Source organism: Zootermopsis nevadensis, unplaced genomic scaffold (assembly GCF_977971745.1).
Source record: "Zootermopsis nevadensis isolate Lab colony 2312 unplaced genomic scaffold, Znev_1.0 Znev_ptg000001l, whole genome shotgun sequence".
NCBI classification, from domain to species: domain Eukaryota; kingdom Metazoa; phylum Arthropoda; class Insecta; order Blattodea; family Termopsidae; genus Zootermopsis; species Zootermopsis nevadensis.
In genome coordinates, this window is record NW_028259133.1 from 18,283,699 (window position 1) to 18,309,549 (window position 25,851).

General features: G+C 39.1%; 1 protein-coding gene across 2 annotated transcripts in view; it reads right to left on the reverse strand.

The window, feature by feature from the left end:
• Positions 1-814: 814 nt before the first annotated feature.
• The window catches only part of LOC110830514 (cytoplasmic aconitate hydratase), a 31,612-nt gene continuing 6,575 nt past the window's right edge, over positions 815-25,851 (reverse strand). For both annotated transcript variants that reach the window (XM_022065537.2, XM_022065536.2), the window contains 12 exons: positions 25,063-25,234; positions 24,052-24,269; positions 9,137-9,296; positions 8,006-8,226; positions 6,608-6,764; positions 5,975-6,210; positions 5,243-5,379; positions 4,742-4,889; positions 3,433-3,555; positions 2,660-2,845; positions 1,865-2,011; positions 815-1,303 (listed from right to left, as the gene is read on the reverse strand). In XM_022065537.2, the coding sequence (XP_021921229.2) occupies positions 1,898-2,011; positions 2,660-2,845; positions 3,433-3,555; positions 4,742-4,889; positions 5,243-5,379; positions 5,975-6,210; positions 6,608-6,764; positions 8,006-8,226; positions 9,137-9,296; positions 24,052-24,269; positions 25,063-25,234 (1,872 nt within the window). In that variant the 3' untranslated portion in view covers positions 815-1,303; positions 1,865-1,897. The remainder of the gene's footprint in view (positions 1,304-1,864; positions 2,012-2,659; positions 2,846-3,432; positions 3,556-4,741; positions 4,890-5,242; positions 5,380-5,974; positions 6,211-6,607; positions 6,765-8,005; positions 8,227-9,136; positions 9,297-24,051; positions 24,270-25,062; positions 25,235-25,851) is intronic.

Genomic DNA, 25,851 nt, shown 5'->3' on the forward strand with positions numbered 1-25,851 from the left:
AACTCAGTCGGTAATGTTTCTAGCGCTTCTAGTTGTTCTGTGAAAAATTTGGTTATCATAATGGTCTTGCCTTCTGGTACAGTGTGTGAAATTATGAAACTCTGATTGTCTGTGGTATTGGTACTAATGTTTTCCAGTATTGTTAATAATCATCTGCATTTTACAATCTTCTCAGGTTATAAGCCATATCACTTTGTTAAGGATATTGTGGAGGAAAGTTACAATGTATTTCTAAGTATGTTGTCATGTTACATATTTAGATCTGTAAGACGACATTTTGAATTTACATTAAAGAATTGACATGGCCAACAGCTCAAAGATATTATTAATGTTGGTCATTGTATGTTTCTCCAAAATGTTATCTGCAAGTGTCTCTCACAACCCAAAGTATAATATAACCATACTTGCCACCATGAGAACCTCAATATCAGACTTAACAATTCACTACTTGACTGCATTTACTTACCCCTTTTAGTAGAAAAAGCATTATGTGAGTTAAAATTGTACCAAACAACTATGAAAACTTTTTAGAGTACAGTGTCTATGAATATTAGTAACTTTGAATCTTTGTCCACAAATGGGAGGGTTTATGTTTAATCATATGGAAAAAGGAGAGGGAATTTAACTGTACATACACATTTAAGCCCATTAAGACAATGTTATTTAAATGGTATAAGGCAAACATTAAGAGGAATCTATAGCCATGGAAACTTTGTAAATTACTAATGATGCATTAATAGAAGGGCTAATAGAGCACTGTAACCTGAAATTCTTTACAATATCAAGTTGTATTTCAGAAAGGACAAACTACTGCTTTTCCAAACAAAAGCATATTTATTTGCAATATTTCTTCAAGTTAACATTGCACATATACAAAACACACTTTGAAACACCCATACTAATTTTTAAATCAGTCTTGATTATACACTCCATAAGGTAGACTTTTTTTGTGTACATACAATTACAAAATTCTTCTCAGTGTCATAAAGATAACAGACCTTTACATTAACAATCTGTGGCCCCAAATAAAAAAGTGTAACAGATGAATAACCTAATCCAGCCTGATTTATAACAACTGCTTTAACTGCATATACACCCTACTTTACAACATAACTCCACATAAAGAATGTTTAAGTAACAAATGGTTCTTGCCCCATCTGACAATATTCTTCACAAAGTTATTCTTGTTTCAAGCCCAAAGAATTTCTCACCATGACAAATGTATCAACGTACATATCTTCTTCCACACAGGACAAGGAAGACTGATGGAACTGTCAAAAGTATCCCAAATATACATGATTTGCTGAAAAAAAAACCAACAACTTTAATGTCTATAACATAATTTACTAAAATTATTTCACCTTATCTCCTTCATGCTTAGCAACTACAAAATAATATGTGCTCAATTCTTTTAAAAACAGATTTTAATAAAATTAAGTATGCAAAAATTTAAACCCTTTGTTTACCAACTAATAACACAATTTCACTCACTGTATGTAAACAAAGGAACTCGAGGATTGTCATGGGTTCATCAAATTTCCCTAATGACATAGTTAAATAGAACTGCTGACCTGAAAATTCTTAAAATATATATGTAAGATCTAAAGCTTTCATAGACACTGATTGCAATGATGATTTCTCAGGAGATCGGCCATGTGAGAATGTTATCAACCCTTATGCTGTACATTATACTGCAAAATTCCACTTTAGTCCACTGTCTCTGCCTTCATTATCAGGGGCTGTGCATTCTGTATTTACAGCCAGACCTGAAGAGGCTGTATTCTGCCTCCATACTACACGGATAATTCAAAACTATTTAATTTGACATTAGTCATGTATGGTCCCTTAGTGTATGTTGTCTTACCAGAATGTGATGCTACAAATTTCCTTTTAAGGCTCACTGCAATATTTTACGTATCATGTAGTTCAAAATTCCACCATGTCGGAAGTATGTGAGGTCCACTTCTGTATCAAACCTGACGACCACCTGGAAACTCTTTCCGTTAACAAGCTGTAAAAACATGAAATACATAATGTTTGAGGCAAATCCCTAAAAATTAAAGTCCTTACACAATGATTCTTAACCCATAGGATACGTGCTCTTGGAGGAAGGGGGCAGATGGGCAAAAGCATTTTGAGACAAAAGTTATACACATTATTGTTTTTCTAATGTAAATGCTGTCTTAAAATTAATTCCGCATCTCAGAAACAATGCATTTGATATCAAACTAAAAAGCATTACTGACAATGTTATATAAAAATGTAAAAAAAATAAAAATTGCAGAAAGTTTCTGGTGATGGAGAATTTTGAAACCTGTGAAGAGGACAATAAAAGGTTTCCTGACACACAATATCATTAGTGAAGAACAACTATGAATTGCCTTCATTACCATCTCATGGAATAAATGTTATTAAATTACAGTCCAGAGTAAGACAAAGAAAGAAAAGAAACACTGATTCAAAGTAAAATGTAAAAGACCCGTAGTCTTTTCTTACCATCAGATAAACCACAGAATGTCTGACAATAAGGAACTGCTGTTATTAAACTTTAAATTCTAAACTTGATGGAAACTCACTAAGTTAAATATTCCATGGCTGGAATAATCTGAAACAAGTACAAACTTAGATTTCATCCTAGAGTAAACAGTAACTGTCTTACCTCAACTGTCAGCTCCTGCAGTGGACGGATATTTTCTGGAATTCTGATTGTGTATTTTTCCTTGCCTGTGAGGCCTAGTGATTCGGCATTCTGGCCTTCCAAGTACTGCAGAGGAACAATACCCATGCCTACTAGGTTAGACCTGTGGATACGCTCATAAGACTCTGCAATAACTGCTCGCAGACCCTGCAAAGAATTAAAGTTACCTTATTTAGATGGCTGCTTGGTTGTAAGAGCTTATCATTCCCTTTTAATTGTATGGTTGTAAATTTACTCTCTATATATTTACACTTTAAATATGTATATATAATGATATATTAAAAACAATTTTAATTCCTACACTGAATCACAAATGTGCACTAAGAAAACTCAGTTTACATTTGTGAAACTGACATTATATTTAAACTGAACTTTTATTTTTGGATTCATTTCTGACTGATTAATGAATGAATAAACAAATCCAAGGATAAATGTAAATATAAGGAGCAATGTATGGTGCATAAAAGCTAATTACAAATGTAAGATATAATCACCCAGTGTATTCACATCAACAACTTGTAATGGAGACAAATATATCAACAAAATTTGCAGGCAGTTTCGAGGTGAAGATGACCTCTCTATTATATATTAATTTTATATACTAGAATGTGAAACAGGAGATGGTTCAATGTATCACAAATAAGAAATTAGTTGTTCTAGAATATCTGAACATTTCTTATTACTAAATAAACTATATGAGGCTATTCTTTTCATCTATACAAGTGAATACTTACAAGAAGAAAAGGCCCTTTAGCTGCCCAATCTCTTGATGAACCTGATCCATAATCCTTTCCAACCAGTGCTATAAGTGGTACTTTTTCCTTCCTGTAACGCTCAGCAGCATCAAACACATCCATCTACAAACAAATTATCTGTTAAAATATACACATTTTCTCCAATGCATTTGTTCACTAATCTGTACACAACATAATCTCCAAAGTCTGAACCACTGTCCTCTACTAACTACTAAACTAACTAGATGGCTTACCGAACCTAAAGGTTCATCACCGAATTAACCAAAACCCTCCACCAGACCCTGTCCTGGGCCAACAAAATCCAGTCTCCTTCAACTCCTATCTCCCATAGATCCCGCCTGAGATTATCCTCCCATCTACGTCTAGGTCTTTCCAGCGGTCTCTTCCCCTCAGGCTGTTCCACGTTCCAAATCTCATATCCTTTTTCAATTGCCATGGTCGTGCCAAAGAGTCCGTCCTGGTCCGAGGCTTGGTTAATGTGTTTGTAACAATGCTTTTTTTTAAGGTGAAAGGTTGTTAGCCTTGCACCCAACCCCCAACCTGGAGGACCAGGGTATCACTCTTAGTCTGGCGCATCGCCTTAAACCTGTCTGCCTTGGGTGACCCTACCATGTGCCAAAGCTCCTCACCTGGCAAATTGCCTTCGACAAGGTTGTGATACCTTCGAGTAGGCCACTGTCCTCTACAGAAACCTTAAATGGAAAATTAACTAATAATGAGGAGTACAGGTACATTTCAGTGTATTTATGGGTTTCATGATTCTCAGAATAAACAGTGATTATTTCCCTAAACAGCATCAACCAACTGATCTTTGTAACGGAGAAGTGTTACGTTTTCACTGAGGTAAGAAGTGAAATTTTAAATATCATTCAGATGAACTCTGGTGGGAAAAATGGAACATAATTACAATTATGTAGTTTAATTACTGTCAGGATATTTTTACTGAAATCGTTAGTTTTTAATATAAATAAACCAAATGACCATGTGCAAGTATCGGAATATAAAAATAGAGACTGATTTCAACTGGCTTGGAACAGAGCGCAATAGCAGGCTCTTGTGAACATAACACTGAACGTCTGCAAGTAGGAATTTCTTGACCAACTGAATAACTATCAGCTTCTCCAGGAGCCCTGTTTTAATTATAAAAAGTTCCAGTTAACATGCTCTTATTGCACTAGTTTCTGTACATGTGATGAGAGAATCTCAATAAACCAGTTGTTTTATTCAGTTATTTATCGTCATTTTTGGAATGCATTCCATCATTCTGTACTACACAAATTTAACTCACCATTTCTCCTGACGGAATGTGAATTGTTTTTGGTCCAGCCTGTCCTACAAATTTGTTGACTAAGCGGATATTTGCAAATGTGCCACGTGCCATCACAGCATCGTTTCCTCTTCGTGAGCCATACGAGTTGAATTCACGTGGTGTCAACCTGAACGGAAATCAACTTTCAGAGATGCCTGAAGCCTGTTAAAAGATACTCAGCATATTCCCACGTTACAGATCAAATATTAACCAACAACTTCATTTACCGGTATACATATATAGATCAGTTTCAGTAAGCTGACTGAAATTTGTGGAAACTGTATGTATTGATGAGCATTATACAGTTTTCTTCAGAGGGAAAATATATTAATGTAAAGCTGCAGATCTTAGCGTTTTCTGATTCAAATATGAAGCACGAATGCCAACCATTTAACTGTGGTTTAGTATTCAAAGGTGAATAAAGTTCAATTCCCGACAAATGAAGATACATCCAACATGCACTACTGGTGTGGTGCATACCCTCTTGCTGCGAGATACCGAGCAGCTGGACTGTTGCGGGCAATGCTGCCAGCTGGGGAGATGTGATCGGTTGTGACGGAGTCACCTAAGTTCAGCAACACTCGGGCTTCTTCGATTGGTTCAATGTTAGGTAATTCCTAAGAAGGAACATTTTAAACACTGAGTAAAGAAAATATAAAGGATCAAATATGTGGGGTGATGAATATACTGACACGACAAAGCAAACAGAAGTTAATGCATTAAAGTTTATAACAAAGAGCATAGAGGATAAGAAGGCATATTCTCTATTTCACAAAAAAACTAAAGGTCTTTGTAACTCCTTAAACTACACCTGTTAAATGTTAATGATACAAATGTAAGTTAAATAATTTTCTCTCATTTGCGTAAGTACATTACTATTTCAGTTGCCCGACTTCCTCACTTTAACACAGATGAAATTTACATGGCTTCAAAAGTACTCATACATCTTGTTTTCATGTGTCGTAATGTCAAGATTACAACAACCCCCAAAAGCATTAAGAATTACATTTCGAGGCAATTTTTAATTTGCATATAAATATTCTCCGCATCAGTCATGATTGTGATGACATTTCTCAATCCTAATTTCAATCATCCATTCAAAGTCCAAGACCTTGCCCCACCATATATGCATACCTGCATTACATTTGCACTACAATTTTGAAAATAAGGCATCAAAGTAATGTAAATAAATATTAAAAATTTAATACGTACCTTTGTCATGGCTTCGAAGAATGGAGGGTTCTTAATATAGGTAGAGGATGGGTCCCATGGGTACAGTTTGCCTTCAGGTGCTTTTAGATTCGCCCAGTTGGAGCTCCCCGTCTCAATCTTGGCGTACACTTCACGGAACATCGCGGGGATAACATACTTCTGTTCTACATCGTGTATCTCGTTACGTAGGGGCCATATTTCATGGAGGAAAACTGGTTTGCCATCAGGTGAGTGTCCTGAAATGGAATATAAAACAAAGATGACAAATAACAAAGAGACCGTAAATCTGTTTCAATAGTACATTGGTCGGAACTATCTATTCTACTTGTCAATTACGAAGTCAAAAATGTTATTAGTTAACCTAGTTTCAATAAAGATCCAGGTTCAATTTGTGAACGTTCACACAAAAACTTCTATATTTTGATTATATAAATGTCTGTGAAAGTTTTTGAAACATAACTGTGACTATGGCTTTCTATAACGCTACAGTTTCCAAGATGGATGGACAGACATCTTGTTATAAGAATTCCAAAGATTTTCTACTCTAAAAGACGACCAATATTTCGCCTCTCCACTTCTAAGCCTTCCAAATTCAAGATTACAATAAAGACAAACAAAAGCTTGAAATAATACCAAGTGGCTCCTTCTCAAAATCGATATCCACTCGCCCAGCAATGGCATAAGCTATCACAAGGAGGGGCGAAGCGAGATAATTGGCTCGAGTATTGGGATGGATGCGGCCTTCAAAGTTGCGGTTCCCAGAGAGAACGCCGCAACACACAAGGTCATTCTGTAGAAAAAATAAACAAATCAACACCAGTGATTCCATTGTTTGACAGACCATTTAATTTATAAAACTGGAAAATCTTACAATACCATTAATAACCTCAATTTAATAACCGATATAATAAATCATCAAATAATAGTGAATTACATTCTCATTCAGAAACAAAGACCATTTTTATTGTAATTACATAAATAATATACAGCTGATTCCCACTTAATGGTACCTGCACCTTGTCGTGGTGGTGGTGGGGCTTGAGTACCTCAGCGACCCCAAGAGCTACTGGTAGGGCCTCCCTAGCCAGACTGTTCGAGGGGAAGAGCTCAGACTAAGACAGGTACTCTGGTCCTCCAGGTTGGGGGTTGGTCGCAAGGCTAACAACCTTTCACCGTAAAAAGGAAGTTGTTTCGAAACCTCGATCAAAGCCTCAGACAGACGGATCTGTCAGAGGACCGAATGGAAGAGGAGAATTGAGGAGGCCATGGACTGAATACAGACCGGAGAGCCATAGAAGAAGAAGAATATACAGCTGATAGATCTTACTATATTGGTGGATAGGGAGATCAAATGTTTACTTTTTACTTTACTGTGAATGTAGAATCTTTAATTTAAATTACCATTATCTTCTTTGTTTAATATGCCACCTCATTTTTGTACCAATAGACAGCTTTCTCATCAACTGACAAATATCTTTTTAGAGAGAATATGCATCATGAAGAATGACTACAGATCAAAATAAATGCAAATTTGATGTCCTTAAAATTAATATATTAGCAAATAAAAGGGAATGGAGACCGATGGGAAGAAGGATGAGAGGGAGACCACGGAAATGAAGGATAGATGACGTGGAGGAGGATGTGAGGACGATGGGAGTGAGGGGATGGAGAAGAACTGTGAACGATGGGACAGAATGGAAAAAACTCGTCGAAGAAGCTAAGACCCACATAGGGTTATAACACTACAAGAAGAAGACGCAAATAAAAGGACATACAGTCAGGCACATACTGTTATTACTCGATTATACGTCTGCTTATCCAGAAGAGAACGATGTATTCATGTGTTAGTTGAGAAATACTTTGAGTTTTAGTGGGAAGATGTCTGGAGGAATAAATGAAAGAAACTGCGCGATGGACGGAAGTTACCGTGTCAAGACAATGTTCATGATCACCTGGCTTTCTCTGTGCCACAGAAATGGTATTAGTGCCATAAGGTGCACATCACAAAACATCAAACTTTTTTTCCCTTACCTTTTCAATGGCTTCAGCGATGGATTCAGGCAGAGGGCCACTGTTCCCTATACAAGTCATGCATCCGTAACCAACGATATCAAAGCCCAGTGCCGTGAGGTAAGGGATGACACCACTTTCCTTCAAATAGTATGTGACGACTCCTGACCCCGGCGAGAGACTTGTCTTGATATAAGGCAGCACTGTTAATCCAGCATCTATGGCTTTCTTTGCAAGAAGTCCTACATTTACAAAAACAAATTTCGAATTTACTGATTAGAATTACGTCTTATTAGGTGATCAAACATTTCAAACACTGTAAGATTTGAGGTTTTCACAGCGGTGAGTATGAAGATTTCTGTCTTCTGGGTTATTGCGCTGTGTAGTCTGGTAGATGTTAACCAACGTTTCAGAGGTCATACTGCCTCCGTCATCACGCATCGCCCTGATGACGGAGGCAGCGCAACAACCCAGAAGACAGGAATCTTCATTTCAAACACTGTCTCTGCTTCCCAGACAATCAGCCACGTCAACGTTGAAGGCACTTGACTCGACACTAACAGGGCCGATTTCCCAAGAAATTTTACATTCATGTACCATGAAAGTTTTAAGTCTTGCCCAGAAGATGCCACTGCATTCAGTCACAGGGAAATCTTAAAACCTTACAAAGTTATTGATAAATTATAAACATTTAGTAACAAAGATAACAACTTATGTTAGTATACTGGATATTGTTTTTTGTATATAATTTCAGGTTTGGGGCGACAATTGCATTGAATTTTTTGTATTAAACGTTTCAGCAAATATTGAAACGTGCTCTCGCATGAAAATCGACATTATACACTGTACAACAGCCACAAAAACCTATGAACAAGAATAGACATTCCTTTAACTTCTCATTCCATGTTTATGCTGTGATGATTATGAAACATGGAGAAAAGTACATCTAATTGGGCATAAATGCCTGATTTTGCATAATAAACCACAATTTTCATTTTTGAAAGCTACGAAACTGTCCGAAAATGACAAAAATGGTTTAATTTCACTGACAATGTCAAACACCAAAGATACACGGGACTGTCAGTTCTAAATTTTGGCCAAAAAGGGTGTTTTAACATAAATAGAATGACAATAAAGAGATTTCAAACATACCTGCTCCAAGCATTACACTTGGGTTACTTGTATTGGTACAGGATGTAATGGCTGCTATGACCACTGAACCATGACGCAGTACATATTCACAACCCTCATGAATGAAAGAACCTGAGGCATTAAGTTTATCTTCTGGTAAACCAAATCCCTTGAATCCAATCTGAAACGCGGAAAAAGGAAGAATCCAAGGCATTAAGATCGAAGTGTACCGTAATAACATAAATGTTGGTATTTTATTATTTATTACCATGATGACATACGTACATGTAATGCATAGAGTACAACTCAGGTCAGATACAAAAGCTTCTAAAAAGTACTTTCATGCACACCGTAACAAACGTTCTGAAGAAGAATCGGCTCCATGGAGGTAGCTGGTTAGTGTTTGAGAACAGGGTGACAAACGTTCAAAACACATATTAATAACTGCATTATTTGAACAAATCTCTTTTTCATATGAAGTCTGAAGGAAATGTTCGGAATTTGGGAACTTGTTTTGTCAAACGCGAACGTTCACACCTAAAAACTTAAATCTGAAAACAGTTTACTTCGTTATCGATTATCAATTTCGATCTGTACGTTCGCGTTTGCAACATTTATTATACCACTGTTAATAGAAAAGTTTCAAACAACATTTTCAGTAACGCTATTTAAGCGTCGGTTGGGTTTAGGACTTGGTTACGTCATCGATATTAAACCACGCCTCATTTCTGGAACAGCAACGTGTCCAGCCAGACAAATATAGAAAGGGTGAAAGTACAGAAGTATGCTCTCTCATTAGAGAAACGTGACTCAGTAGAACTGAATAGATGACATCTGATAACGCACCAGAACACTAGTCCACACACACACAGGCCATTATGCTGAATGAGACGCCATCCCCACATTAGCCTTGTGAAAAGAATTTTCTTTTCTCTTCTTAAATGCCTCAACACAAAACCTTCTACGTCTCTACCAACCGAACAATTCATTTCCACAAATGACAAAAGGTACACTTGCCCCTTTGACCGCTATTAAACACGAATGTTACAAAAGTTCTTTTGTTTATAAATTTGAAAGGTATTACTCAGTGGGAATTCAGTCAGAAAGGGTCACTAAAATGGATTCTACTATGCTGGTCTACCAGGTTGTATCGTCGTGTGGCCCAGCCTTAAAAATGAAGGCAGTATGTTCCTCCGAAACGATGACGTTTGTAAATCCACAAGCAACGTCGACATCTTCACCGCCCTCAGAAACTCAAATCTCATACAATAAAGACGCACCAGGCATTGTAACAAGTAGGATTTGAGATTTTCACGACGGTGAATACGAAGATGGCCGTCTTCTGAGTTGTAGCGCAGTGTAGTCTGGTAGAAGTTTACCGACGCGCTGTTGATAGAGGCAGCAATCGCCTCTGAAACGTCGTTAAACTTCGACCACACTACAGAGTGTATGTAATTGGTAGATTTATTTGTGAACACTTTGTTTAATTTATGTGAAATCTTCATAATGCTATGAATTGTACTTGTATTATCGTGGATTATTATGACTTGTCGTCTGACCTATGGATCCATGGAATGTAACGTAGATTCCATGTACATACACGACGCCGTGAGAACCTTAGATCCTCCCCAATAAATATTGCTGACTACGGTTCAGTCTTTCTGTGGAAATAAAACTCATTAACTTCAAGCAATAAATTTTAAAACTCAAAGACGCTATTGTATTTCTCACCGACTAATTGTCTAGTCCCGTTTTTACCTTCCGTCCTGGAAATATCTTTTCAGGCAGTTAAGTGAGGTAAGGAATAACGGGTAAAGCGACCAAAGGCGACCGGAATCGTTCAAGAGACAGCAAAAGACACCAGAATTTTTGCTGATTACACCAAAAACCCTACAAAGGGCAGTGTTTATTCATGCGTACTTTATACCTTCAAGAATGTCTTGAAGCAAAGTCTTAATAAAAAAAAAAGGTCTTTTTCTTTGTCGGTGCCTTTAGATTTCAAATTCGTAAATGACACTTTTTGGCATACAGGATTTTGGTAGGGAATCCTTCTGGAAAATGACCACTGGGCAGACCAAGAATGAGATTGACCTTAGGGAGGTGGGCTGCGAGGATGGCAAATGGATGGAGTTGGCTCAGGATCGTGGCCGGTGGTGGGCTTTGATGTTGTCGGGGTTCTGGTACCAGGGAGTTAGTTTAAATGACACTTTTTATAATTCGTTGTTCATCGGTTGTCTTATTAAAACACGTTCCTCAGTACATGGTTCACTCAGAGGACGGGGTAAACTTGCATAAACGTACCCTCTCGTTACAGAGAAGTGATAATATACAGGCATACTTCAGAGATATTGCGGGTTCGGTTCCAGACCACCGCAATAAAGCGAGTCACACGAATTTTTTGGTTTCCCAGTGCATATAAAAGTTATGTTTAAACTATACTGTAGTCTATTAAGCGTGCAATAGCATTATGTGTTTAAAAATAATGCGAGAATTACCAAAATATGACGCAGAGACACGAAGTGAGCACATAATGTTGGAAAAATGGCGCCGATAGACTTCCTCGACGCAGGGTTGCCAAATCTTCAATTTGTAAAACAAAGCAATATCTGAGAAGCGAAATAAAACGAGGTATGCCTGTAACAGGTAAGTTATTTTCAAAACTATCGAATGAGATTTAATCTTCGCACGGCGGTTAAGATGGCTGGCAATGTTACTGTTCTCTGTTGTGACGCCATACAGATTCGTAGGTAGGTTGCAACGTTTCGGAGAAACATACTGTCTCCATCTTCAAGGCCATGAAGATTTGTGTTGTACGATGGTCTACTTACGAATCTACACGGCGTCATAACCAAGAACGTCAACAGTTACGTGCTGTATATCACTGGACGATAATTTTAAAAGCGATATCGCTGAACTTCGCGCGTGAGATGTTCATACTGCAATGCACGTTATTCCACGTATTAGTAACATGATCGTGCATCGCCTGTTGCTAATTGTTTCGGTGTGAATCCTGCCTTACAATCACGTAAAAAACAGTTCTGTGGATATCCGGATACGATAAGTCAGATTTCTGTCTTCAGTGTTGTTGCGCTGTGTAGTCTGGTAGTTGTTAACCAACGTTTCAGAGGTCGTACTGCCTCCGTCATCAGGGCGATGAAGATTTCTGTCTTCTGGGTTGTTGCGCTGTGTAGTCTGGTCGATGTTAACCAACGTTTCAGAGGTCATACTGCCTCCATCATCAGGGCGATGAATCGTTGGTAAACATCGACCAGACTACACAGCGCAACAAACCAGAAGACAGAAATCTTCATACTCATCGCCCTGATGATGAAGGCAGTATGACCTCTGAAACGTTGGTAAACATCGACCAGACTACACAGCGCAACAACCCAGAAGACAGAAATCTTCATACTCATCGCCCTGATGACGGAGGCAGTATGACCTCTGAAACGTTGGTTAACATCTACCAGACTACATGGCGCAACAACCCAGAAGACAGAAATCTTCATCGCCCTGATGACGGAGGTAGTATGACCTCCGAAACGTTGGTAAACATCTACCATACTACACAGCGTAACAACCCAGAAGACAGAAATCTTCATACTCATCGCCCTGATGACGGAGGCAGTATGACCTCTGAAACGTTGGTTAACATCTACCAGACTACATGGCGCAACAACTCAGAAGACAGAAATCTTCATCGCCCTGATGACGGAGGCAGTATGACCTCCGAAACGTTGGTAAACATCTACCATACTACACAGCGTAACAACCCAGAAGACAGAAATCTTCATGCTCATCGCCCTGATGACGGAGGCAGTACGACCTCTGAAACGTTGGTTAACATCGACCAGACTACACAGCGCAACAACCCAGAAGACAGAAATCTCCATCGCCCTGATGATGGAGGCAGTATGACCTCTGAAACGTTGGTAAACATCGACCAGACTACACAGCGCAACAACCCAGAAGACAGAAATCTTCATGCTCATCGCCCTGATGACGGAGGCAGTACGACCTCTGAAATGTTGGTAAACATCGACCAGACTACACAGCGCAACAACCCAGAAGACAGAAATCTTTATCGCCCTGATGACGGAGGCAGTATGACCTCTGAAACGTTGGTGAACAACGACCAGTCTGCACAGCGCAACAACCCAGAAGACAGAAATCTTCATACTCACGGCTGTGAAAACCTCAAATCTTACAAGATAAAAGTCAATCTATCTCTTTAAAACTAAAATCCTACATACGGTGCGATATACCAATTTAGTAACAACTATGCTGAAGCTGAAAATTCCCCAACTTAATGCTTTGGGAAGTATCCCATAAACTACAAGGGACAAAAGAGTTGTATCAAATACCGCATTGTTTGGTTATAAACAAAGACTTTCAGGCCTTTTGTTTACAAAGGCAAGGCAGGTTTTAAGATTTTGATGACTGTCTTAGGGGTTGTCTTGCCGTGTAATCTGGTAGAAGTTTACCGACGTTTCATAGGTCCTTGTGATGGCCTCATTAGGGCGATCGCAATCTTCGGACTCAAAGTCGTAAAACCTATCCGCCTATTATGATCATTTTTCGACCCTACATTAAACGTTTGTGCAAATACAGTAAAACCTCTCTAAGTTGACACTTGGGGTTCCACGAAAACGTGTCCAACTTACAGAGGTGTCCAAGATAGAGGGAAAGAGAAAAATCAGATTGTGGTCTAATGACAATATAATCTATTTACTTACGTAAACTAACTACTGTAAGCTTACTTGAATTAAGAATTAATGACAATGGTATTAATTATAATAATCTTTTGAAGCCCACTCCCATGCATTGCACATTACACCCCAGGCTCAATAACATTTTCTAAAGTTAATTCCACCAATTTTCGCTTCTCCATCGTAAAAAGAAAAATTCCATTTCTGTTAACAGTCTGAACTCAAATGCAAGCGGAGTTAAAACTGTGTCTTCTGCGATACTGTAGTCCAGTTAAGGGTTCAGCAAAAGAATAGTTAAACACTTGCAATGCATTCCAATGATGGGTTCAATGTCCATAAGATAATCCTCCAGAGAGGAGGCATTCATGAGACAGAAATTCAAAATAACAAAATATGTAACTGAAAAAGTTTCCCTGAAAAGCATCGAAGTTAAGTGCATGAACCTGTCCAAATTACAACAAAAGGGGATGTCCAGGATATAGGGTATTATGGACACGTAAAATTATAGGATATTCTCCGGTTCCAATTAAAAGTGTCCAATATAAGGGGTGTCCAACTCGAGGGATTTTACTGTATATATAATCAAAAAAATCAGGCACAGGTCTACGGTTAGTGAAGTGGTATGGCGAAGATGGTAAGATGAAGGACGCAATTTTAAACGCTACCAAAGCGAAATGATACACGAAAATGTTGGTTTACAAAAGCAAATGCACGGCACCATCTAAAAAGGGTGCATCGCCTTGATGATGTATGCAGTAAACACCTCCGAAACGTCGGCCAATTTGTACGAGACTGCATGGGGGCAATATCGCAGAAGGCTGTCATATTCAACGTTTCGGATGAACATACCACTTCTTTCTTGAGGGTAGAATGCACGAGAACCAACTTCCACAACGTTTTGTGGCCCCGTATCAAATTAATTTCAGGCAACGGGCAATGTTTAAGATAATATTGATACAACGTGTGTATTTACTCATAGAAACCGAAGGCTGTCGGTAAGTCTTCCGGAGTTTATCTTAAGAACGGAAGATAAGAGAATAAATTCTATACAAATGAGAAATACGAAGCGATAGATCTGTTTGTAGTAATGATGAATCATCGTTCCTAAGACATAACGTTACCAATCCATGGCCAATAAACCAAACGTCTTGGTCGGATATCCAGACTACGGTTTTCCTCAGTCCCCCAGACAAATGCCGGAATAGTATCTTAAATTAGGCCACGACCGCTTCCTTCTACATTCCTTTCATTCAATTATTCACAATCATCTCATTCGACGCTAGACAGTCAGCGACGTTAAATAAATCAAATTTAAAACGGCGCAAATTCCATCAACTAATGCGTCACCCCTTTCAAAAATTCTATGTCAAAAACGACAGTAATTTATAGATACGCAGCCACTACCCCGAAAAAATAGTAGACATTTGGGATATTTCAGGTTCTGACGGCGACAAGTGTGACGATGGTTTAATTCCGGGTTATTGCGCCGTGTAGACGTTTCAGAGGCGCTTACTGCCTCCATCATCAGAACGATGAGGTCCATCGCAAGGACCTCTGAAACGTTGGTAAACTTCTACCAGACTACACGGCGCTACAACCCAGAAGACAGAAATCTTCAGGTGACAAACTAGCTCTCTGCAAGTTTGCATACCTCTAACTAACTAGATGGCTTACCGAACCCGAAGGTTCATCACCGAATTAACCAAAGCCCTCCACCGGACCCTGTCCTGGGCCAACAAAATCCAGTCTCCTTCAACTCCTATCTCACATAGATCCCGCCTGACATTATCCTCCCATCTACATCTAGGTCTCCCCAGCGGTCTCTTCCCCTCAGGGTTCCCAACGCGTGGTTTAATCTGCACGTCTTCATAAAGGCAACCTCCTTTACGTGCTACTGCCGTTCTTAAATATTTAAAATTTGCTATATTCCTATACCAGATGAGCTATTTTCGTATTTTAATTCTGTCAAGAAAATAGTCTCTCGTCAAAAAAAATCAATTTAAATTACCAAAAATAAGCGATAACTATTCAATGCGGCAAAAATTGAAAATAAAGAATTTAATAGAAAATGTATACTCCAACAAATTTTCTATTTCTGTACGCAAATTTTGTCACAACCTGTACTTCCTGCATTATAACACAAGAACGCTACCTTCATAAACGGAAAAGTAAGGTCACAATAGACTATAAGTGCAAATATCTTGGACGCCTGAAAGGTTAAAAGGGATTCCTTGAAATAAGGCTGTAGACTACAACAGAATGTGAGGACTGGAGTCTGCTGGGTTATGAAGCCGTGTACAATTACCAACTGCAAACAAAGGAAATACGATCCCGCGACACGCATGTAACCACCAGCAAGTAGAGTCAGGGATTAACATGAACCATCATAAATTAAATCCGCACTGACCCAGATGAAAATCGTAAAAAAAACTTAATTTCATTCAGGCGCATTGATAGAGTGGAGTCTTATGCAAATGAAAGGACGACGTTAAACCACCACATAAGGAGTTACTAATTTACCCCCTTCATATATCAGGATTCCACATGAGAGGGGTAGTTTAGATTATCATTGCCCTGATGATGGAGGCAGCAAGGACCTCTGAAACGTCGGTAAACATCCACCAGACTACACGGCGCTACAACCCAGAAGACAGACCGTGAGAATCTCAAATTCAACTTTCAATTAGCACGCTCGTATTTCTATGGTTTCAGAGAAATACATTTCTTCTATTTCGTTATATTCGTCATGTCAAATGAGAGCGATATACCAAATCATGTATTTTGCGACTGTAACAAATTCTGTGTCCAATACACTTTTATCGCGAGCCGTATTATTTTCGAGATAATTAAACAGAAGTGATTCGTACGTTGCCACTTCATAACTTCACAACTGCTGGAAGGAATCTGATCAAATAATATCCAAAGTATTGAGATTTCCACATTCCCATATCGCCTGTTGTACACTGTTAATAACAATGAATCATAAGTCAGCATTCACCAATCGAATTATTATTATTATTTAGTGTTCTGTCTGACGACAGGTCCATATGAACAGGATCCTTCCATCCTTTTCTCGGACTGGGACCTGTTCATATACGTTCTTGGCAGATGATCCACAAGTGGTTTGCCATTGCCTTCTTCTGTGTGTGAATGGAGTAATTGTTGGGATGCCACGGAGGAAAACTCCGTGTTGCCTAGACCACGGCCTTGCCCAACACAAGTTATAAATTCGGGCACAGCCGGGAATCGAACCCGAGACCCCAGGATTACAAGGCCAGCGTTCTAACCGCTAGACCATCGAGCCAATAAAATAGCCAAAACGCCATAAATGTTACCCTACGCATACATTAATTTTCCAATTATTTACTTACGTCTGCAAATTTTGTGTGAAATGAATTTCTCTCCAAGGCTAGCAATTACATAAGACCAAAAACGTAACCAGGCTCTTAAATTTAAAGTTTACGACATTTATACGTGGAAACCTGTTACTTTTAAAGCATATTTCCAATGCTATAAAAATTTATCATTTGCCTAAAAATATATTCATTCATTTGAGACCAAAAGAAAATTCATCACATCACACGAAACTCGTAAATGGAACGTTCATTTAGGCTTTTAAATAACAACTAAAATAAGCCAAACTAAACCAAAATGGTTCCAGGAAATTTTATCTGATCGAAAACTAAGATTTAATTTGGGCATTGCTACTAGCGAATTATCGGGCATTACAAAACCAACTGGGATTTCCTACATTTTTTTCTTAAACGAACCGAACTGCTCTATAGTATTTGTCGCTGGAATGTAAGTCGCCATTTTGAAAGACGTTGCTTCTGCACGGACAGACGGTCCAGATGAAAAATAGGCTTTCTGAATATTTTATATTTTGAAATGCACTCCCCGACTTCAGGAATGGTTACTGCAAATGGTCACTCCTCCCGGGTTCAAAGTTGTCCAATCAGCGACAGGTGACGACGTTGCAAGAAGCCAATAACCATTAGCAAGATCCTGGCCATTGTATGACCGCTCTAACTGTCCGAAGTATTATAACAGAAGACTCGAAATGAATACGGGGCAGTCCTATCGTGTGGAAAGACAAGACTTGTCATCGGACTTCGGACTCGATCAAGCAGCCACCGACCAGAAACCTACGCGCCGCCATACTGGAATACTTCTAAAGACCCGTTCTTCAAGAGCCTGAGCACTGCTGGTCCAACTTTTTCGTTTGCTCGATCTATAGACATTTGATAGGACTCCTTGGACGAGGGATCGGCTCATCGCAAGGCCTCTACCTGTACACAGGACAGACATCCATGGCTTGAGTGGGATTCGAACCCATGGTCCCAGTGCGCGGCACAAGACCCACGCGGCCACTGCAGACCCAAAACAAGTGCATGAAGTGTCCGAAATAACTCGACAGTGAAGACGGCAAGAGAACGCCAAGTGTACCACGAAGACGACTCCATTTTGTCAACCTCAACACCGGCCCAGTCTGTAGAGAAAATACTGGTAAGTTTCATCAAAATGTCTCTCGGAATATTGTAGGGGTGATTAAGTCGAGAAGAATGAGATGGACTGGGAATGTAGCGCGCATGGATCGGACAAGAGGTGTACACCGGGTATTGGTTGGGAAGCCTGTGGGGAAGAGACCGCTGGGGAGACCTAGACGTAGATGGGAGGATAATCTCAGGCGAGATCTACGGGAGATAGGAGCTGAAGGAGACTGGATTTTGTTGGCCCAGGACAGGGTCCGGTGGAGGGCTTTGGTTAATTCGGTGATGAACCTTTGGGTTCGGTAAGCCATCTAGTTAGTTATTAAATCTCAAAACGAGAGTGTGATGAACAAACTGACTGACTGATGATAATTTTTCTATAAGGAAGTTAACAGATCACCTAAGCTGAACAGAAACTACCTGTCCATTTTCGTCCGGTGATAATGCTCCTTGAGTATGTTCGAATTCTCTTAAAGCTTTATCATCAGATAGAAAATGTATCAGATCACTTGCTCTCCTTAACTGGTGCACTGAAGGAACCCTTGACGTCATTTGGATCATGTAAAAATTTGTGCCGAGCATATCTGCCGCCCAGTTGCAAGCACATTCTATTTTCCTATTTTTTTATTACGAAGTTTAATTACGAATGGATTTCAGTTCCTTTTAGCGCCCCTTCAACCATGGCTCCTGTAGGCGATTGCATACTTTGCTACCCTCCGGCACTCCACTGCGATGCTTCAAAATTGTGCCGCTCTAATGTCGCCGCCCAGGTACAATGCACCCATAGGGTGGCACGGCTCTGTGACTAGTAATCTTATTTGTAAAATGCATTGATTATCAACACCTATAGCTGACAGTGGAGCAAGTTGCCCGGTTGATGTCAAAACAGACTCATCACTGGGTGACTTCCTCCTCTGTCAGCTACAGAAAATAGAGAATTTGATATACATTTGGCTGCTATGTGAATGGATCTAGCTCAGTTTGGTGCAGCATTTGAAATCATCACTGGAATATGTCTGTTGCCCATGGCAGTCTAAAATCTTCCACGAGAATTCACTGACATGTCTTCGAGAGCTGTGTCAAAGATGAGGTCATATTGTACCATTACTAGGGCTATAAGAATGTTCAAGCAAAATCCACACCAAACTCAAAATTCGTTGTCCACAAAAAAATATTCGTTTCTGACTACACAAGAATTAAACTCCTTCATCGGCTACGTTACTTTACATCAACCGTAATTCTTGATTATCATTTTTACAACTGAAAATATGAGAAACGCTCATTAATAGCGATGAATTTTTTATAAAAATAATTTAAAGATTCCAAAATCGAACTAATACAAATCTTGTTATTAATGTCTTATTTGGGTAATGCATATTTACAATCCAACAATGCAATGAATATATATAATGAGTTAGCATGCTCGACTTATCCTAGTCAAGTCAAGTGTTTCATTAATAAAGTCTTCTCGGGCTATCAGCCATGTTAGATGGCGATTAATCGCCGACGTTTCGAGGACCATTTCTGTCCTCATTTTCAAGGCTGTTGACTGTGGCGAACTAGTTTGCGCTACGAGCCACACAGTCAACAGCCTTGAAAATGAGGACAGAGATGGTCCTCGAAACGTCGGCGATTAATCGCCATCCAACATGGCTGATAGCCCGAGAAGACTTTATTAATGAAAGCCGCCGTGAAAGCTTCACATCATATACAAGTCCGGAAGTCTTTCATCAACTTCAATCGCAGCGAAAGCTTCACTTTATACATCAAAAGTTACACAAGTTTAAAGATCTATTACCGTACATAATTTCAGGATACTACTATTAAGTTCCGCTAATGTCACTCATAAGTTAATATTTTAAAAGTTAGTGACCCTGCCACATATATATTTTTCAAAATTCACCTTGAAACTACTAATTCACAATTTTTACCCCAAGGGAAAGGCATATTTAATTTCAGGCACATATTTTCCAAGCGTGTTCATTGTGATTTTACATTTCATCGACTCTAAATGACATGAAATCAGTACGCATCCCTTATAATCAATTTTAAAATTATCCTTCCATCTATGCCTATATCTTCCAAGTGGTTTTTATTCCATTTAGGTTTTCCGACCAAATCCATGTTCTTGCCCCTTCAGCTGCTGACAAGAAGAGATAATATATTACGCAAATGTATTTATTAGTTAATTTGCATAACAGTTTTGATGGGTTACATAACTTTACTTATCTTGAACTACATATTTCAGGAACAGTAAAATCAATGTTGTGGATCTACAAGATAAGACAGAGACACAGGATCTACTCATCTCTTGTTGATGGTAAGTGTCTGGCTTAATAATAATAATCCGTGGCGTGACAGCCCTCTGAGAGCCAGAGCCGACTAGCTGGCCGCTGGCCTCGCGTTCACATGCCTAAGCAGAGGTGAACAATCATCCAACCAGATACAGGGTGACGTGTGGCTAGCACGACGAACCCCCAGCCATTGCTAGTTTTCCTGACCGGATTGCGCTACCCATTGTAGCTCCCCAATTTCCTCACGATGCTGGGTTGGCACCGGTCTCATACACCGGTCGAAAGCTCATGAGAAAATTTTTTCCCTGAGACTCGAACCAGCGCACATTCCGTATCGCTGGTCCGAAGTATGATGCCTCAGACCGTGAGGCTTCAGTATTTGTATATATGGCAAAGATAGTTATCAGGAACCTGATGAGCTTAAAAATCTGTACTCCTCCCCCAGTATTGTTAGGGTGATTAAGTCAAGAAGATTTAGATGGGCGAGACATGTAGCGCACATGGATGGGACAACAGGTGTGCACCGGGTATTGGTTGGGAAGCCTGAGGGGAAGAGACCACTGGGGAGACCTAGACGTAGATGGGAGGATAATCTCAGGCGGGATCTATGGGAGATAGGAGTTGAAGGAGACTGGATTTTGTTGACCCAGGACAGTGTCCGGTGGAGGGCTTTGGTTAATTCGGTGATGAACCTTCGGGTTCGGTAAGCCATCTAGTTAGTTAAATAAATGTTTTGACTTGTAACGCGGATGTTGAAGCCACCAAGGGTCTACTGAACACAATGGACGGCACTGGCTAATTCAGATGCAAATACGTATGAATCATTCTTTCCTGGTGTTGAGAAGATTGAAGCCATCACCGGGAAGGATGTTTCATGCGTTTTATGCCATTCATTCAACAACTGTATCGGAATTTGTGGGATACAAACTGCGTTGTGGAAGATAACCTATAATGGAAGTCCAGGACATACTTCCTCTTTAAAACTGAGAGATATGAAACTATCATGCAGAAGATACAGATATATACAAACAAAAGATTGGTTGAAGATTGCCGTCTTCTGGGTTGTTGCGCCATGCATCTGGTAAAAGTTTACGTTTCAGAGGTCCTTGCTGATGATGGAGGCAGCAAGGACCCCTGAAACGTAAACTTCTACCAGACTACATGGCACAACAACCCAGAAGACGGCAATCTTCAGACTCACCGCCATGAAAACCTAATATCCTACAAGAGATTGATTCAGTCAGATTTTATTCAGGAAGAACTTCGCTCTGGTCATGAAAATAATTCAAGCCAATCACATCTGTAGGATGCAAACCGATTTGCAGAAGACATCATTTAAACTAGGCAAACTTCTAGAATATATGTTCTACTTTAGTAATTAGAAACTTCGGATAGAAGATACTGGCTGATTCAGACTTGCGTACGTATGAAGCATTGTACCTTAGTGATGATAATGCTGGAGCCATCACCGGGGTGAATGTTTCACATGTTAACATGTCAATTCTGTTGTGGAAGATGTCTGCAGTCTAAACTAGAACGGAGGTCCCGTGCATATCCCTCTTCGTAAATGATGCACTTTGTACAAAGAAGATACAAAAAGAAGGAATCAACTGAACCAAACTTGTATACGTACGAGGCATTCTACCTTGGTGACGGGAAGATCAGAACCATCACCAAGAAGGATGTTGCGTATGGTTCAAGTCTGTCATTCAATATGAGAATTTATGGGATGCAAATTGAGTAGCGGAAGGAGTTTTATGTAGTCTGAACTAGAGCGGACGCCTAGCATATTGCATAGTCCTCTTTTAAGAGAAACTATGTACCATCGCGGACAAGAAATAGAACACGTCGACTGACTGAGACTTGCATATGTATAAGACATTCTGACTTGGTGATGATAAGATTGGGGCCATCACCGGGAAGAATGTTCTATATGTTTCAAGACTATCAGATGCAGAATTTGTGGGATTAAAGCTAAGATGTGGAAGATGTATGCAGTTTAAATTAAAATAGAAATTTGGTTTGTATTTGTCATGACTGAAAAAATTTGTGCTATCGTGTAGAAGATACAAAAAGAAGACATCAGTTGATTCAGACTTGTTATACGTATGAAGCATTCTGCCTCGGTGATGAGAGTAATGAAACCATCACCGGGACGATTGCTTCATGCGTTTCAAGGTACATATTCAACACGAGAATACGAGGCATGAAAATTCATCACAGAGAAGATAAAAGACATGGTTATCAGCCGATTCAGACTACACGTGTGAAGCGCCCTACCTTGATGAAAATACTGCTTAATATGTTTAAAGACACTTATTCAATATAAGGATCTACAGGATGCAAATTTAGTTGTGGAACATACACGAAGATTAAACTAGAATCGAGTTTTGGTACGTAGCCTCGACTGATGAAAATCAAGACAATGGTCACAGCAGACCTGTGAATAAAGCATTTGACCTTCACTACGAAAAGATTGAACACATCATTGGAAAGGCTGTTACATGTAACTGAAGTGACTCATTGAACTTGAGAATCTGTACGTTGAAAATTGAATCGTGGATAAAATCTTATGCAATTTAAATGACTGAAGGGAGATCTTGCATTCAATCCTACGTAACATTGAAACAACATAAAACTGATTTAGACTTGTTTACATGTGAATCATTCTATCTTGGTGATGAAAAAGTGACCATCACTGGGGAGATTGCTTCATATGCTTCAAGTCACTTACTCAATGTAAGAATTTGTTGGATGCAAATTCAACTGTAGAAGAAATTGGATACAGATTAAGCCAGATTGGTTTTCTGGTCAAATATCACAGAAGACAGAAACAACGCTTCAGTTAATCCGGACTCATATACGCACGTAACATTCTGCCCTGGTGGTGAGAATAATGGAACCGTCACCGGGACGAATGTTCCGTATGTTTTGAGTGAATCATTCAATTTGAGAATTTGCATAATTTATTTTTCTTCCGATTTCAATATGAGAACTATTTCCACTTGACGGTGTTATACTTAATTCTGAAACTCTCCTGTATTCTTAAAAACAAAAAGAAATTCAGGAGTATTTTATGTGAAATAATGTAGCATCCTATATCTCACCTGGATTGAAGAAACTCTGAAGGATTGAACAATATTTACAGCCTCTCATAATGTACAATACCATTACATTTGCTCTCACTTATCTGAGATCTAAGGTTCTCACAACTGTGAAGATTGTCTTCTGAATTATGACGTCATGTGGTCTTGTAAGTGGTTCAAGGGCGTTGTTCCTCTGAAACGCTGATAACCATCTACAAGACCATGAAGTGTCACAAACAGAAGACCACAATCAACACGCTTTCACTTAATTTCATTACCTGACATTAACTTCATCTTGTATTTTACTACTTTTCATTCAGATTAAAATAAAATTGAACGTAACTGTCTCATTCTTACCTTATTGGTCAGGCACTGCCGAAAATCTGTGGGCATGTCCACAACGGGAACACGGTCATGAGGTCGTTTCGGTCCACTGACAGAAGAAACTACAGTTGCCAAATCAAGGGTCACTACTTCTGAGAATACAGGATCCTCTGATTCATCCGTATAGTTTCTGAACATGCGCACTGATTTCAGGTACTCTTCCATTAAACGCACTTTGTTCTCAGACCGATCTGAAAATGCCAGTGTCAAAGTGTTACTTTTCTTTGCTCCATGTATGATCACAAACTAAAATCAAAGGTCTGATAATAATGCCAAGATTTTAAGATGCAAGTAGAATATACTTTCTTTATCCCTTTTATAAAATAAGGATAAAGTGAGAAAAAAAGGTGCTCATGTTTTATATTCTATACGTAAATAACCGTAAAACAAATGCATTAATTCTGACTGCATCAACAGTATTCTTGTTTAGTTATTCCAGACACAAATTTAAATTTGCAAAGGTAATAAACAAAACTGAGTTGAGACACCCTTAATTTTTCCTTTCACAAAGACTGATATAAAAAACCGAGCAGTTTTGGGCATGAAACAAATGTAAATAACTGTCCTATATTTATTTATTATTTATTTAGTGTTCTGTCTGACGACAGGTCCATATGAACAGGATCCTTCCATCCTTTTCTCGGACTGGGACCTGTTCATATACGTTCTTAGCAGATGATCCAGAAGTGGTTTGCCATTGCCTTCTTCTGTGTGTGAATGAAGTAATTGTTGGGATGCCACGGAGAAACCGGGGAAGCCCCTGGATGAAAACTCCGTGTCGCCTAGACCACGGCCTTGCCCAACACAAGTTATAAATTCAGGCACCGCCGGGAATCGAACCCGAGACCCCAGGATTACAAGGCCAGCGTTCTAATCGCTAGACCACCGTCCTATAAGGCTGATTAATTAAAAACTTCGGAAAAGGATAACCTGGCACCACGAAGGTAGAAAGTGATCACCGTTACATTATTAAGAACTACTCACTTGTCTGACGGAGGTAAGCAAGACTATTCTTGTCTACAGGGAAGAAACCAACAGTAGCTCCATATTCTGGACACATGTTACTAATTGTGGCTCGGTCTGCAATTGATAATTCGGCTACGCCCGAGCCGAAGAATTCGACAAACTTGCCCACTACGCCAAGCTGACGTAGATGCTATCAAACAATAAAAACATAATTACATGAAAAGATAATGCGACCTTTAGTGTCGAAAACTTTAAACTGATCTAGCATGTCATGAAATTGCTTAAACTAAACAATGAAAAATTTAAAGAACAAATAGCCGACTAGTGAACTGTAATTTCCTTTCGCTAAACATTAATATTAACATTATTCACAAACTGAATGGTTTGTCTATGGCGGGGGGAGAGGAGAAGTTTCAACACAGATCATTAGGTAATTGCATTTACATCCTGTTTCATCTTCTCATCTCCCCAGTTTTACAAGCAGCAACTTTCCAAGAGGTTTCCATGAAAATTCTGTATGTACTTGTTGTGTCTCCCGCATCCAAGTTACATGTATGGCATAGCATAACTTGAGGACAGTATCCTAATAATGCTAGGGTATCTGCATAATCAAAAAATTTCTTATGCATTCTAAAGTGTTTGCTGTCTTCATCTATAGGTCTTTATATTTTCAAAAATAATTTGTTTTCAAAAACCACCAATTTAAATTCTACAGACAGCCATATATCACGTATGTTAAAATAATTTCTAATTAGCCTAATGTGCTTCATCACATCAGACAAAATTGATATATTATAATCAGTTTGG